Here is a 15265-nt window from a genome sequence, read left to right as displayed (position 1 = left end):
GTATCCAGCCATTGAGATGAGGTGAGACAAAGATTTCCCTTCACCAACACTATTTAATGGTATTCCTCTTCAGAAAGTATTTCATTAAGTCCTGTCTTAACTTCATGCATGTGTGTGTTCTCCAGACATTTATAGTTTCATAAAGGAAGATAATAGCTTGCTGAAACCTGCTCCAGATAACTCGTGTTGGAATGATCACAGAGGAGATATGACTGAAACTCTCCACGAAGGAAAAGTGCGCTGCTACGTCCATATAATGAAAGAGGGGCTGTGCTACCGAGTGAACACTCTTGGGCTGTATATTGAAGCAAACAGACAGGTGAGGAAAATACAGAACTGCCTCCTGGGGATACAGCAGTAGTTTATGGCACATTTTACCCTCCAGGAGTGGCTCCCTGCGATACAGCTGAGGAGTGTGTGGGAATTGAACCACTGCCATCTTATCTAGGCACATCGCCCTACTGCTTGCTGGATAGGGATGTGAGGCCAGGAAACAGGTCTGTCACTAATTTACTCCATGGCTTTGATTTAGCTAAGAAAACCTTCACCCCACACACTCCTGTGTTTTTGAGGGGCTGGGGCAAGACCTGCTGCCGAAGAGCCAAGAAGTGTGGAAAATAAGGATGGAAGTAGCTTTGGTAGCTTATCTAATCAATGTCCTCCATGTCCTAAAGGCAAGATCGGTTCTGACTGGACTCTTCCTAGATGTTTGTCTATGATAATGACAAAGGTTATTAGCAATTTGCTGGAAGACTTAAACTGCCCTTACATTTAAATTGCCTAATGATTTCCATAATGAAAGAATTATTTTATGAACAGGTTTCACTACAGTGGTATTTCAGGTAAACACAGAGGTGAAAGGTTGATCTGTTGCAGCATCTGTTGCAGCTTTCACTTTCACACTACTGAGAATTCATAAAATAAAAAAATCACTGTGGAGAATTAGAGAAATCCTGTATTAGCTAATGAACTGCTGAATAAAAGCTCTTGATATGTTTATGGGGTGGAGATTTGGGTCTTTTTGGGGAGTTTTACTACACTGGCTGATGCAATGTACAAGTTCTCACTTCGCTCTGCTACTGATGAACTTCATTGCTGTCAGGAGTGGACAGCTTCCTCTAGTTTTGAAAGACTTAGGAGTGCAGTAAGGAAAGACTCAGGATTTCTGGAAGTGGGGCTGGGAGAGCGATAATGTTGTATTGGGAATCCTGGAAGTGGTCACTGCCTTGCATTTGCTCTCAGATTGAGCTGATTTCGTTTAAATAACACGAATGGATTAATTCATGCAAATCAGAATTGCAGCATGGCAGCGTGAGTTTGCACACTGGAGCTCTTTGTCCTTGGTGCCTGTAGAGGAACACAGAAATAAAACTATTTGCTTTGTGGCTGGAGACATGAGGAAGAGAGGCAGCATTGCTGCCTGTCAGAAAGAGAAAACTTTCCCCAAGAATAGCAGGAACAAGTGTGCCCAAAGGGTTAAAGGTGAACACCGCTTGCTAGGGGAAGTGTGCGTGTACATTTGGCAGCAGCCACTTCAGTAAAAAGTTATTGACTTAAGCCAGTCAGACTCCATGTGGGCTTTTTTGTGTTGGTTTTTTTTGTTTTTTTGGTTGTTTTTTGGATTTTTTTAACCTAAATATTCTACATTTTGGTCAGTTCAGGAAATATGTTTGCTCCTGGGTGGTACAAAGAATTAGTGTTTTGAAATCACATTGGGGCCTTCAACTTCGGAAAGGATTTTCTTTGAATTTTTAACTTTTTCAGGATGGTAAAATTTTGAAGGAAAGTATGTTGAGGTAAAATGTAAAATAGACCTTAATGAGGAGTTGTGAGAAAGGAGTTCCTTTTTTCAGTGCCACCACATTTTGTCTGTCTTGCTAATCCTCATAAAAGATACATAATTCATTTGATCTGCTTTTTTTACCTGTTTTGTTGGTCATTAAGGAAGACTTTTGGTATCTTGTTTGCCCTTGTCTTGGTCTTCACGGACCAGATTCTAATTCCCTTGCTGCAAAGCCAGGACCTGTAGCATTGAGGTCCAAAAAGACAGGGTTATGGAGCAGTAGCAGTCCAGTCCAGTAGCTGCAGGAAGGAATGGCATCCTAACCCTCACCCTTCTGGTGAGGAAACAGTTTGCTCACATCATTTCACTTCCAGCTGGTTTTCTGGATGCCTGCAGCCTGTGTGTGGGCAGGTGGGTTCAGGAGGGAGTTATCTTCAATAGCAGGAAATAGTTTCTTTGTAAGATGAATTAAATCCAAACACATCTTAAACCTTGCTTTGACCCAGGCACTCCCTCTGACTCCTGCCCCCAGTCTAACCTTCCTTTTCAGAGTAAAATGCTTGAGCTGGTAGCTTTCTTGGGTTACCCCTCAGGCTGCACTACCATTGACTGATTCTAATAAGGTCTTTACTCTGGCCAGTAAAATCCTTTATTTATTTCACCACACCACCTTTCCACTGAGGAGGGCAAGAGCCTTTCTTCATGTCTTTCCCTTCCCACAGATCAACAGTGGATAGCAGGAATCTTTCCAGCCTGTGCTGTAGGTATTCTTTGGTGTGTGTTCCTTGCTTGGGTCTGTGTGTCAGGTGAGGACAACGTCCCTTCACCCAGCCAGCATCATCTGGGTGGATTGGCCTAGTTTGTGGTGTTCTGGTAAGCTGATGGTTTTCTCTAGTACCTGCACCCTGGGCTGAAGGATCTAGTCTACTCTTATTTTTTAAAAAATAAACAAAACACAAATCCAGTGGGAAGGACCAACTACAAGAGGTAGAGAGCTACAGATGTGAAAATGTCTGCTGGGGACAACAGGCAAATAGAAATGATAGCTCAGATGTGTGAGTTCATTTGAGCTCACCTCACTCATCTGAATGAAGCATCAGTTGTGAAAATTCTTACCGTGTGAAAACCAGCACTATTTATCCATCCTTGCATGCTGGAAGGGAAACAGGCTGGTCATATTATGAACATCCAAATAATTTCCTGCAACTGTCATCTCATTTGAGGTCTTGAGATGTATTTTCTGATCTGATCCCATCTTCTTCAGATCTGTGGGATTTGCTCCTTGAGGTTCACTCCCTAGCCATCAGCCCTTGTTATCCCAGCTTTCTAAGGAGGTCGTTTTACACAGTTGTACTGTATGGCAGTTCCTTCATAGCAACTTTGGAAATTGCTGGCAACATTCAGCCAAATTCAACAGAACAATAAAGATCTCAAAGATAAACTTTTCTAAGAGTTTTGTAAAAATAGGTGCCTGTGTAAAGAAAAAAAGAGACTTAATGAGTGCTGCTCCCTCTCTTTAGGCAAACCCAGTTGCACCATCACTGTGCTGAGACTCCAGCTGACCTCCCAGATGGACAGTCCGTGCACACATCCTGGCTGGCCAAACAGCATGTGGGGAGCTCCACAGCAGCCCAGCACACACTGCCTCTCTCTCAGGAGTTCAGTTTGCTGAACCTCTTAGCCTGGACCTCTTAGCCCTCATGCATCACTTTGCCACCTTCTGAGTCCCCTGTGTTTCTTTGACTGCCATCTCTGTCCAACCAAGACACATCATACATTGCATCACCCCTGCCAGTAACTGCAGCACCGTGTCTGTGCATTGCTGCAAGGCTCCCACCTCCCCTGAACTCCCCGGCCGGGCTGTCATCACCTCCTCTGTGGTGTGTGACCTTGGCCCCAGCCTGACGCCAGGAGATGCAGAATGCCTCAGGCTGCTCTTTCACCCACAAAAGGAGGAACGATGGAGTGATATCCCATCCTCCTGCAACGCTGGCTCCTCTTTCTTTTCAGGAGCCAGTTCAGAATTGCTCTCCGTGGATTTGTTCTTGGCTACCTCACGGGCTGTGTCTCTCTCTATTACCATCGCTGCTTTGCCTGCTTATCTAACACCTGCCTTCTCCCTGTCAAGAGCCTTTTCTCATGCAGCTTTCTACCATCTGGAATAGCCACTTGATCAACTTTAGTTTCTTTCTGCTTAAACACCTGAAATACAATTTTGTTGCCTCTACCTCAGCGTGCTACCTTGTGGAGTGGGTTTAACATAGTCATCTTTTTAAGCCAGTTTACAGATTTATATTTGGTATTACTTGCTTCCCAACCTTGCTTTACTGAACAGCATAAAACATATTGAGCAGCAATTGCAATGGCAGATGCTAAATATTGTAGTAACGTGTAGGATGTCACTGTGTTCAACTGGAGCCAACCTACTGCTGCTGATCCACTGCTTCTCCACAGGTGGGAAGCCAAGCTGAGAGGAGACATGCAGTGCACTGCAGTGGCAGTGTGTACCTGTCTCCTTTACAAAAGTGGAAGATAATAAATCACACTTGGTGGGCATTTAAAATGCAGTAACCTACCTTTTCCTGTACATTAAAATGTTTATGACAGATGCAGTAGTGCAATAGAAACCAAAACCATCTTTGAAGTGTTTATGTAATGTGTGGGTACAGCACTGTCATGTTAACTTGTAACATGGGTTTTTTCATCCAGGTTCCCAAGCTGTTGCTTAATCTGGGTCTGGAAGAGCCACTGGTTCATGGGTCTGCACAGATCACTGACAGAGGCATGGTAAGTGTTCCCTTTTTCCATCTCTGCTCTTTCAATACAATGTGCACACACTTTGCTTCAAAAATTGCTTGCTAAAATTCAGTTCCATCATTGGAAGTGAAACTGAGTTCTGAAGTGTGGAATGGCAGTACAGGTGATCCAGCCCAGAATCTCCTGTAGACTCACCCATGGGTTCCTGCCTTTTAATCTCTGCCTTTTAAAATGTTTGGTAAAAATTCCATCTTATTCCCAAGACCCCACTGCACTCTCTTGTTCCCTAATGGCAGTTCCTGGTAGTTGAGCAGTTTGCCTCCCAAAGGACACCAAACCCAGAAGGGGTCAGTATTTTAGCTTTGCTTCTCGCTAAAGCATTTTGGTTGAAGACCAGCTTCAGGCCTCCCTTTGACAGGTCTCACTGGGCAAACCTGAGTGAAACCAGTGAGTACCAGCAGGACTGTTCTTACCTTACTGCATGAGACCTACGGAGCCAGACCTGCTAATGGAGTTTGACCAAGCTAATGGACCTTGAGAAGACTGTCCAACTGCCCAAATTTCTGGGTCTTTCCTCTGCCAAGGATCCCTCAGGGTAGAGCATGGTAAACTTTGTTAATGAGTGCTTGAGACACACTGTTTAGACGAGGTGTATGGAGAACACATATTGGAGAAATCCTTGTGCTTTTGCTAGTTTCTGTTGTTTTCTTCCCCAGGTGGGATCAGACAGTATCATTGGGTCATCCACACAAATCGGGGAGAAGACATCCATTAAACACTCCATCATCGGCAGCATGTGTACCATAAAGGACAAAGTTAAGATAACAAACTGCATCATCATGAATTCTGTTACAATTGAGGAAGGGTATGTTACCTTTTTGTACCTTGGTATGTTACCTTTTTGTACCTTGGTTCCCTAAATTTGCAGTTTCTTTTTCTAGGTAGGCCCTGAGTCAGTAATTTTTGTCCTGTAAAGAATTCTCAGCTGGAAGAGATGATACCAGAGAGTGTGTTTCTAAAGACTGAGTCAGAAATAAGTCTCTATAACCAGTCTAGTAGTGCACAAGTGAAATGAATTAATGAGAGGACTGCAGTCTTGGAACATAAATTTCTTCTTTTTACAGTAGATCTGTCATCTTCAGAGTGTGTAGGTAAGTCAAGTGGATCTATGAGTCTGTATGAGCTTGTGTGCCATTCTTCCAAGCTTTATTTCAGTGGCTGGATCTGTGAGTAGGCCTAAAATAGAGGCACAAAACATATTTTGAAGTGGTACACTTACCAACTAGAAATGTTCTTCTTGTGTCTGAACATTACAGCTTCACCTAAAATGTCATTTTCTTTGGCCCTTTTCTGTTGTCCTGCAGCTTTACTTTACCATTGCCTATGCTGAGTAATAGAATAAATGAACAAACTTTTCAAAGAGAAAATCTGCCAGCTAGCAGAGGTTTCTCGTGCACTAAAGACACTGACTAAATAGTTAGCTTTGAGCTGTACATTTCCAAATGTGGGAAAAGTGGCCTATCTGTAAATGTTGATGTCTGCATGCCCCCATCTTTCCATACGTGCTGGCTTCCTGTGGATGTCAGTGGAAAGGAAACTGCTGATTGAGTCTGTGCAGACCTGTATAAATTCCCTGCTCCTTCATGGCTTGAGGTTTTCTTAGGGCCTCAGGAAAAAGGCCAAGCTCTTAAAAAATGCCAAGTTGGCTCTGAAAGTTGCATATCTGAAAAACATAAAACCCCAAAGGATGTGGGGTCTATGGAGGATACTACTGTTACATAACTAAATTACAGGTAAGTATGGTACCTTACCACAAAGTGTTTGTCTTTAATAGAAATCCACAGTAATTTCAAGCACATCATAAATCAGAATTCCATTGAGTATAGAAAATAGCTGGCTTCCAGTTCAATCACAGATGGATCCAGTATAGCTGTATCACTAGCACTGCTGTCATAAAAAGTGGAGGAACCTCTCTCATTTGATCATAAGATGCTCTGTCACTTTGATTAATGAATTGATGCCACAGTCGTAATGATATGGTTTTGCATATGAGGTCAGCAGCTTTACCATTAAATCACAGAGGCAGCTGGGTGTATAAATACTGCTATTTTTATGAAGAGTCCCAAATCACCTTGTGTTTGTCTGCATTGGTATATAGTAGTATTCTAAATCTTAAATCGAGCCCAGAGTCATTATGTTAAGCATTTCACAAAGTTCCACAAGCATCGTAAAGTTGGTGATACATTATTTTTTTAAGAGGGATAAACTGACTTTTGGGGTAGCATTTTTGTGAATTTCTAGAAAACTATGTCATCCCCAGTGACTCTCAGTGAAAACAATGTAGCCACCAAAGAGTGAAAAACCTCCTAGTCCCAGGGGTTTACTTCCTTTAGCTGCCCTATGGTTACTGCACACTGATGCACTGGAGTCTAATTTGTAGTTATTCCTCTACAGACAGAATTAAGACAATAGACCCTGGATCTTTACTTCAAAGCATACTGTAATCAATATTGTGTAGAACTGCACAGATGCTGAGCTGATAAAGTATTTCTTATGGTATCATGGTAAGTCTCAAGATTAGAGGAGCATGAAGTCATGCATACACAGGTAGTGAGAAACAGAAATATTCTAGCTGCTGAGTTTTGTTGAAAGAAGCCTTGCTTGGAGCGAAGGATTTGTGTGGAGTTTTTTTCTATGTATTTTGACTCTTTCATTACTTTGGTTAAATCTGATAGATTTTTGGTAAAATGCTAATGATTGTTACATGTATTGATGGATCCGTTTGCAACAGGTGGATAAATTATATGTGGTTTGGCTTTAAACTGCCCACAGTGGACAACTCCTTATGAACACCTCTCCTCCCAAGTGTCTCTAAAATAGCTCAGGCTTTATCTAATCACCAACTGCAGAAAACATCTTCGTCTTAAATTGGAAAGTCAGTGTGTGTTGGCTGATATGCGTCAAAATGAGCATAATAAAGTGACAGATCTAATTAATTTTTTTTGTTGCACTGCAGATGTCCTACAAGTAAGCCAGTTTTACCATCTAAGGTACTGTATATTAGAAACTTCTGGAATTGCACTGAGAAGTGACAAAAAGTGTGTCATTTAAAGAATATACATTTTAATCCTGACTTGAATAGCTCAACCACACTAATGGACTACTGTATTAGTGCCTGAGTCAAATGTGAGTGGTAACTGAAGGTCATTCCCAGCAGTGTTCATTGCACATATTATGGAAAAGACAAAGATGTTTAGATAACTCAGAGAAGAATGATCTGGTAAATCTTTTCTGAAAGTTGGGATACTGGGAACAACCAAATGCAAAAATTGCTCTGCATTCTAAGTTCAGTTATCAAGAGCGATGTGGCACTGCCTTGGTATTGCCCTTGCCACTTACATCACCTCCAGCTTCTCTGGGTTGAATTTTACATTCTTTTTTTTTTCCCATCTCAGCTGAAAAAGTGATCAGCAGCTTCAATTCACTATGTCAATATAGAAAAACCCAAAAAAAAGCCCAAAAAAACCCAAAAAACCAAACCAACAACAACCTCCCAACCACCACCACCCCCCCCAAAAAAAACCCCACCTGATGTAAAATGTTTATTTCTTGATAGTTTTCCTGTTATGTTATTTGGGGATCCTGTGCCATAGTTCCTGCAGCTTCAAGATGCACATGTTATACCTCCAAACCAGAAAAAGGTTTTGAATAGCCTCACCACATTTTATACCAGCTTCTGAAATGGATAAATAGAATCTTGCTATGCAGGTGGGAAGCACCACAAGGTGCTTAGAACAAAACCAGATTCCTATTTTTAGGCTGTGGTTGGTTCCTTATTGGAGGAACAGAGGTTATGGACTAGGTGGTGATGACCTTCCCAGCTGAATGGATCAAGGAACTGGGGTTAGCTTGGACAGTGCCATTGCACAGTGTTTGCAAATTATGGTCTGTTCACCAGCAATGGCTGGTGCATTTGATACTCTGGAGGATCAGTAGCAGGGGTTTTTGTTTTCCCTGGTGTGTAGGGCTTCTGTTACATTATATATGTCTCTTGTGAAGTGATTTGAGTAGATATGAATCCCCCCCTTAGAAGAGATTACAGGGGATTAAAGAAGTTAGTAACAGGGCAAAATAATTGGTAGTCCTTTCTTAATGTGTTTCCCACTGTGCAGCTAATTCTTCCATCAATGAGACAATAAAATAGTGAAGATTACATATGTGCTGAATGATGGACATCCTTGACCAAGCTGGGAGGGATGTAATTTATACAGCAGCACAAGTGCTGAGAGATGCTGACTGCCCAGGTGACAGGCTGCAGTGGGGAAACGGTTCTTGTTTCCCTCTGGATGGCTCCCCAGAGCTCAGTGACAAATGACTGCACTGAGTTACATAGTTGGAGAAAATCTACTAATCGAGCTGAAATTATAGGTCACTTGAAAACTTTGTCTATCTGAATGCTCCTGCAGTAGCTGTGTGTGTCCTTAGTCTCTGTAGTGGCTTGGGACTGCCCTTCTGTTTGTTCTGTTTGCATCAGAGGTGGAGCAGCACAACAGGATCCCTGGATTGATGCATCTTTTGTGCAGGAGTCCCTTCATTACATCTCAATTGCAAAGGGGCAATGTGTAACACCCACAGACTGACTGAAGCTGGTTACCATTTGCAAATGAAAAGTGATGTAGATATGCCCCCCTAATAAGCAAGGCTGGGAAACTGGTCACAACAGACAAGGAAAAGACTGAGGTACTCAGCCTCTTTTTTGCCTTATTCTTCACTGGCAGTTTCTCTTCCCACACTTCTCAAGTTGAATGGACCACAAGGCAGGGACTGATCAGAGGGCTGGAGCATCTGTCCTGTGAAGACAGACTGAGAGAGTTGGGGTTGGTCAGCCTGGAGAAGAGAAGGCTCTGGGGAGACTTCATTGTGGCCTCTCAGTACTTAAAGGGGGCTTATAAAAGTGATGGGTACAAACTTTTCAGCCCAGCCTGTTGCAATAGGACAAGGCCTAATGGTTTTTAACTAAAAGAATGTAGATTTAGACTAGATATAAGGAAGAAATTCTTTGCTGTGGGGATTGTGAGGCACTGGCACAGGTTATCCAGAGAAGTTGTGGCTGCCCCTGGAAGTGCTCAAGGCCAGGCTGGATGGGACCCTGATCAACCTGGTCTAGTTGAAGAGGTCCCTGCTTATTTAAGGGGGTGAGGACTACATAGGCTTTAAAGGTCCCTTGCAACCCAAATGACTCTGTGACTCTATAACTGTGTTTCATTTGGTATACTTGGGCACACTTGGCTATTTTGAAATGAAACTGAGATATGAATGGGTTAGTTTCAGGTTCCTGTTCTGACTTTTGTTTTGGCAGTCAGTGGTTGGTTTGTTGGGGTTTTTATCAAACATTGGCTTTATTTTTACCAGTTTTGTTGTTTTACTTGGTTTGCTTGCTTCTGGCAGCAAGAACATCTAATTGCTCTGGTCATACAGGACCTTGTGCCGAAGTGCTCTGAGCATTACAAATAATATTAACAGGAAAAACATGTTGAATCCTTTATTCCATCCCTGCATGTAAATATTTCGAAATCTCTTGTTTGTTAGTAAAACTATCCCAGTGTATACACTTACTGGAAAGAGCTTGGCCATTTTGTTTTGTGCACAGTATGTCCTTCTTCCTCGGTCATGGAAAATGAACAGAAAAATTCAGGAGATGGGACTATAGTAGGGAAAAACCCACAATCTTTGGAACTACTTAGAGGTTAGTTGAAGAAGCAAGCCTGGAAAGCTCAGATAAATATCGAGTCCATAGTAAGGCATGCTTTGAAATGGTCTTGTTGACATGCTGGTAGTCAGTACCCCAGGGACTCTGTGCTAGATTTAGTGTCTGAAATTAAGTATTTTGCTGTTTTTCTTTTCTCAAGGAAGTACAAGAGAGCATTCTGCTTCAAATTATGTTTTTATGGAAATCATAAATAGGCTGGTCTGATTATCAGAGAGGACAAATGGCACAAGATTTGCATCAAGATTTCACCTCCACAGCTAGAAAGTACCAGATCCTCACAGAGTAACCAGAAAAGTTAAACCTGTCTCACCTATAATTTTATCAGAAAAATGCTCATTGGGAATGATTTGGTTTGGATGATGGAAAAGATAAATGAAATGTCTAGTCAGATGCCTGGCACAGGCCAGAGAATTTTAGGCACTACCTCCTGAGTTCAACTCGGCAGCTGTTGACTTAGAAGATGGTGGTCTTCATTTGAAAATCAGGAACAATTTGAGGTCTATTGACCAACTCAGGATGCTGTTCCAATGTTCCTTTTGGTCTCCTTATTTGCACTTGTAATGTATAGAGACACATCTCTGTTCCTGAATGGTTTACAGTGGTCTGTGGTCAAAGATGCTGTGTGTGGCACAGGGGCTTGCTAGCACAGGTATAATTTGTGGGATGTAGAATCGCAAGCTCTGATGGGCAGATATTCCTTCCTCTGGTATTTATGTTTTTGATACTTAACAGTTCTCTGTCTGGAGTTCTGCAAGGTTGCCCCTTTAATTATACAGTGGTGTCTTTGTCCTGGTGTCCATCCTGTGGATATATTTTGATGTGATGTCTCAAAAGATTCTTCACCACTAAACTCCTCAAGCTGCATCCCAAACTGGTAATAGCAGTGGAAGAGGGAGACGATTCCTTCCAGAAAGGAGTTTGCAGCAGACAGTTGCTGGATAGCCTGATGCAGTGGGTTGTCAGTTGAGGGATTGGGACTGCAGATGTGACTGGAGGTTATTGTGTGGAGGGGCAGGAATCACTGAACAATAACCTGACTCTTTGTTTGTAAAGCTTACAGCATGTTATTGGAACCACATAAAAAACACATTACCCAGAAAGAACTGCTGAAATTCCCCGTGTGACACACTGCTAAGGTCACCTTTTGGAAAGGGAAGGGGTTAAAAAGACAGGCAGATAACGATTTGGGTCAGGCTGCACATGATGGCAGCAAACTGCAGAGTGTTGCAGCATCAGGGAACTTGGAATGGAAGGGAGGTGACACCAAAACTTCAGGTTACAAACTGCAGGGAGGTGATGTGAATGTTGAGGACAGAGGGAAAGCTGGACGAGTCCCACAGGGAGATGTGGTGAACCTTGGGGGGAGTTCTGACTCCCTGGGCAGAAAGAATAGGCTGGATTAAAAATGTGTATGAAGGACCAAAGTACCCAGATTTGTTGAGGAAGAACTGGCACTGAAAATGTTACGTCAGCCAAAACTAGCATCTTCTTTCTTGAGTCATGTGAAGAGAGTGAGTTATGCGTTGCATTTTGTTTGAGGTGTTTGGGCTACCTGTGTGAAAGTAGATGGCACAGATGCCGTAATGTTACTCAGTGAGGGGACTGGAGAGAGACCACGTGTGACTGGTTAAAGGCTACTCTAGTTTACCACATGTCTTCAATTTATTTCTACTTTCTATGAGAAAATGTACAAAGGAAGAAAACAACAAGCAAGGCGAGCTAGATTGACTACTAACTGCAGATTGATTGTGAAGTTTATTGGTTGTTTCCTCAATAGTGCCAAATCAGCACCTGATGTAGAAACAGTCAGCAGTTTGAAGAAAGTTCTAATTAAAACCAGGATAGAATTGAACCTTTATAGGGGTTCAGTGCCTAAGTAGTCTTTTTCCCCTTGGACAATGGCAGTACAAAGGAATGATCCTATTGCCAAGGCAACATATTTTACAGTATGTAACCTCATGAAAAGGAATGAGGAGATGAGGTTGTTTCCAGCACCACAGCTTGCGAAGCTGGAGATAAAGATTTGCTTATGCTGGAATTCCCAAACATTTTGTATCTTGAATCATTTTTTAAGATGGCTTTTGTCTTCTGGACACTTTGTCTCATGCCATCAATTGCCCCCCTGCCATTTGCTAGCCCTGGAAAGAAGAATGAGTTTAGAATAGATACCACAGAAAGCACAAGAAAAGTGAGAACATAATTCAGAAAACGCACATGCTCAGCTTAAATATATGGATAAAGTATATCATGGATATGTATAAACAAGGAATACATGAAGAAAGCTATGTATAGTCTTTGCCTGTAAAAAGGGCTCTTATTTCTCTTGATTATGCATCAATTCTGTCCTTTCTGTCACACTTCTTTGCTTTAAACTAAACATTTTTGGTCAGGAACCATAATTTTCATTCTTCTATTTAATTCACTGCACATGCTATAGAAGATAGTGAATAGAGACAACCTCTGGCCAGCAGAGTTTGCAGGAAGACAAACTGAGGAAGAGAGAGCAAAGTAGGAAACTAGTGAGCAGGAAGCGGTGGAGCTACTTGCAGGACTGGTTTTCAGTTACTTTCAACTAAAGTAAAATTCTGCTGTACCTAATGTATTTAGGAAATTTCTCATATAATAGCTGTTATCTTGTGAATGTCTGAAACATTATTACTAGCAGCCCCTCAAAAAAAATTTTTCTTCTGGCTAGCTTCCTGGTACATCAATCTGTCTTAAATAAATCACCTGTTCTTTAATCTCAGATGCAGATGTCTCCCTGATAGTGCAGGGAGCTCTTCCCAATTTTCCAAACATCTTGTACATCAAATGTTGAACTTAAAGCACAGATGAGCTCTGAAAAGTGGCATTTTAAAATATCTCCTCTCATTCTGCTTCTTCAGGTGGCCAGGGTTATGTCTGACTTCAGAGCTGTAAATAAGCTTGTGCCTCCTGCTAGCCACATGGGTCTAATCGAAGAGTGTGGAGATTTTTCACAAGCTGCTGATTGCTGTTGGGTTTTGGTGGGAATCTGGCTGTGAGTGTCTCTGATGCTCTTTAAAATCTTCCCCCACTTGGGTAATGGAAAAGGAAGATATTGTCACATTGTGCCAGAATTGTGTCTCTTAAAATCCTAAGGGGACTATGGAGTTGAACAAGTTCAGCTTAGATCTAAGAGGCCAGCTTCAGTTTGTAAGGGTGACATATAAAAAAGCCTTTTCAGTGTCAACCTAGCCCATATGATATGGAAGCTGATTTAACCGATAATGTCTTATAAAGGGCACAGCTCTCAACCCAGAATTGCACTTGAAAAACTCAAGAGAAAGTGTCTTTTTACTGTGCCTGTTACCTCACTCACTCTGACTGTGCCAGATAGTGAGAAAGTAAGGCAAACCCAGAGATGGGAGTGAACATATAATTTTTCTGCTTTCTTTCCTTCACATAGCCATCAGTAGCTTTTCCTGGCCATCAGCAGAGTGTCTGTAAAATCATGCAGGACATGGCCCTTCTACTTTGCAAAGGAGAACGCAGAGGGAGATCAGTTTTCCTGCGTGTGGGGTTTCCTGGTGTAAACTCCTCGCAGTGTACTTTTGCTGAAGTGTGCAATCCCGAGCTTGCTGCTACATAAAAGGCCGCCAATTGGTTTGTTCCAAGATCAGCTGGATTTAACTGAAGTTTCAGAGGTGAGGCACAACCTTCCAGGCGACCTCCCCCGGCAGCCTTAGTTTCACTTAATAAAACACACTAAGGTAGGTTTGAGGCAATCCTTTAAGGTCAGTTGAACTTTCATTGGAAAATACGAGTGCTGGCAAGTATATACAATATGTAATGCAAAATGTTTAGGGTGTGGGGAAGAAGTGTAAAGGAGCCATACCACAGTGATGAGCTTGGCTAGAAAAGAGACACGAAACAAGTTCCTTAGCGAAAACACCCTCAGAGACGGGTGAAGAATTCAGGGGGGTTGGTAGAATGATTTTGTTACCCCCAAGGGGAAAAACAGGAGATCAAAGCCCAAATTCACTTAAGAATGCTTGCTTTGAAATGTATCTATAAATTATAGCACGTACTGCTGGCATCTATTGTAGTCTTTGGTATTTACTTGAGTGTTTAACATGAGATTCACAGTGCCCTGAGTTCTCATTTTTGTGTAAAAGCGTGTTGGTGCAAAAATGTATTGGTGTGTAAAGCACGATGGTGACGGGAACATTTGGGGTTCCCAAGTTCCCTAGTAGTGTTTTTGCTTCTTCCCTGTTTTCCTGTGATCTTTGTGCCTCACCCCTGTGATCATGAGTCCCAGTTACCGACTCACTAGCTAACGGAGGATTCCTCGAGGGGTTGCTGGTAGGTTTTAGAGCTCTACCTGTCTCCTTGCCACCTCTCAGGGTTAATAAGGTGCCTGTTGTGGCTGTTATCTTCTTGGTGAGGGCAGAATGGGATGTTGCTCCCAGGGGAATCCACATCTGTTACCCCTCAGTCAGCAAAGTAGCTGCCGAGGCATGTCACCCTTTGCTTTTAACTCCTGCGTCAGTCTCTCCTTTTCGTAGCTCATCTGGAGGAGCAAGAGACCCGACGTCTTGGCATGGCAGAGCAGTACCAACTGGCTGTCCTCAGCTTTGTGCTCCAGGCTCTTTCTTTCTCGTGAGTCTATAGTTTTAAGCATTGCATTTTAGACACCTCATTTGCTTTGCTGCCCAACAGAGATTATGTCGGGGTTTTGGCACAATTGGATTAAAGTACCAGACCTGGATAAGTTCCATTGGCATTTCAGGAGATTTGCTGTAAGGCAAACCTGTGACATTCATACCTTCCTAAGCTTGCACAGCCAGGGCGAGAGCTGCAGTTGGGGTCTTGACCTCAGTTACTTAAGCCCCTTTCTCCCAGGAGCGTTCATCACTTTAATCACAGAGTCCTAAATAATCAGTGGGTAGCCTGTAATTAGGGGGTTGTGTCTTGGACTCCTGCTGCCTGCTCCC

General features: G+C 42.5%; 1 protein-coding gene across 1 annotated transcript in view; it reads left to right on the top strand.

The window, feature by feature from the left end:
• EIF2B3 (eukaryotic translation initiation factor 2B subunit gamma) overlaps window positions 1-15265 on the top strand; it is a 100086-nt gene that overhangs the window by 68697 nt on the left and 16124 nt on the right. The window contains exons 7-9 of the mRNA XM_032696879.1: window positions 126-319; window positions 4493-4570; window positions 5257-5405. Of these exons, the coding sequence (XP_032552770.1) occupies window positions 126-319; window positions 4493-4570; window positions 5257-5405 (421 nt within the window). The remainder of the gene's footprint in view (window positions 1-125; window positions 320-4492; window positions 4571-5256; window positions 5406-15265) is intronic.

This window comes from Chiroxiphia lanceolata, chromosome 9 (assembly GCF_009829145.1).
Source record: "Chiroxiphia lanceolata isolate bChiLan1 chromosome 9, bChiLan1.pri, whole genome shotgun sequence".
NCBI classification, from domain to species: Eukaryota; Metazoa; Chordata; class Aves; order Passeriformes; family Pipridae; genus Chiroxiphia; species Chiroxiphia lanceolata.
The sequence above is the reverse complement of the archived record's forward strand: the minus strand, read 5'-3'. Positions and strand labels throughout refer to the sequence as shown.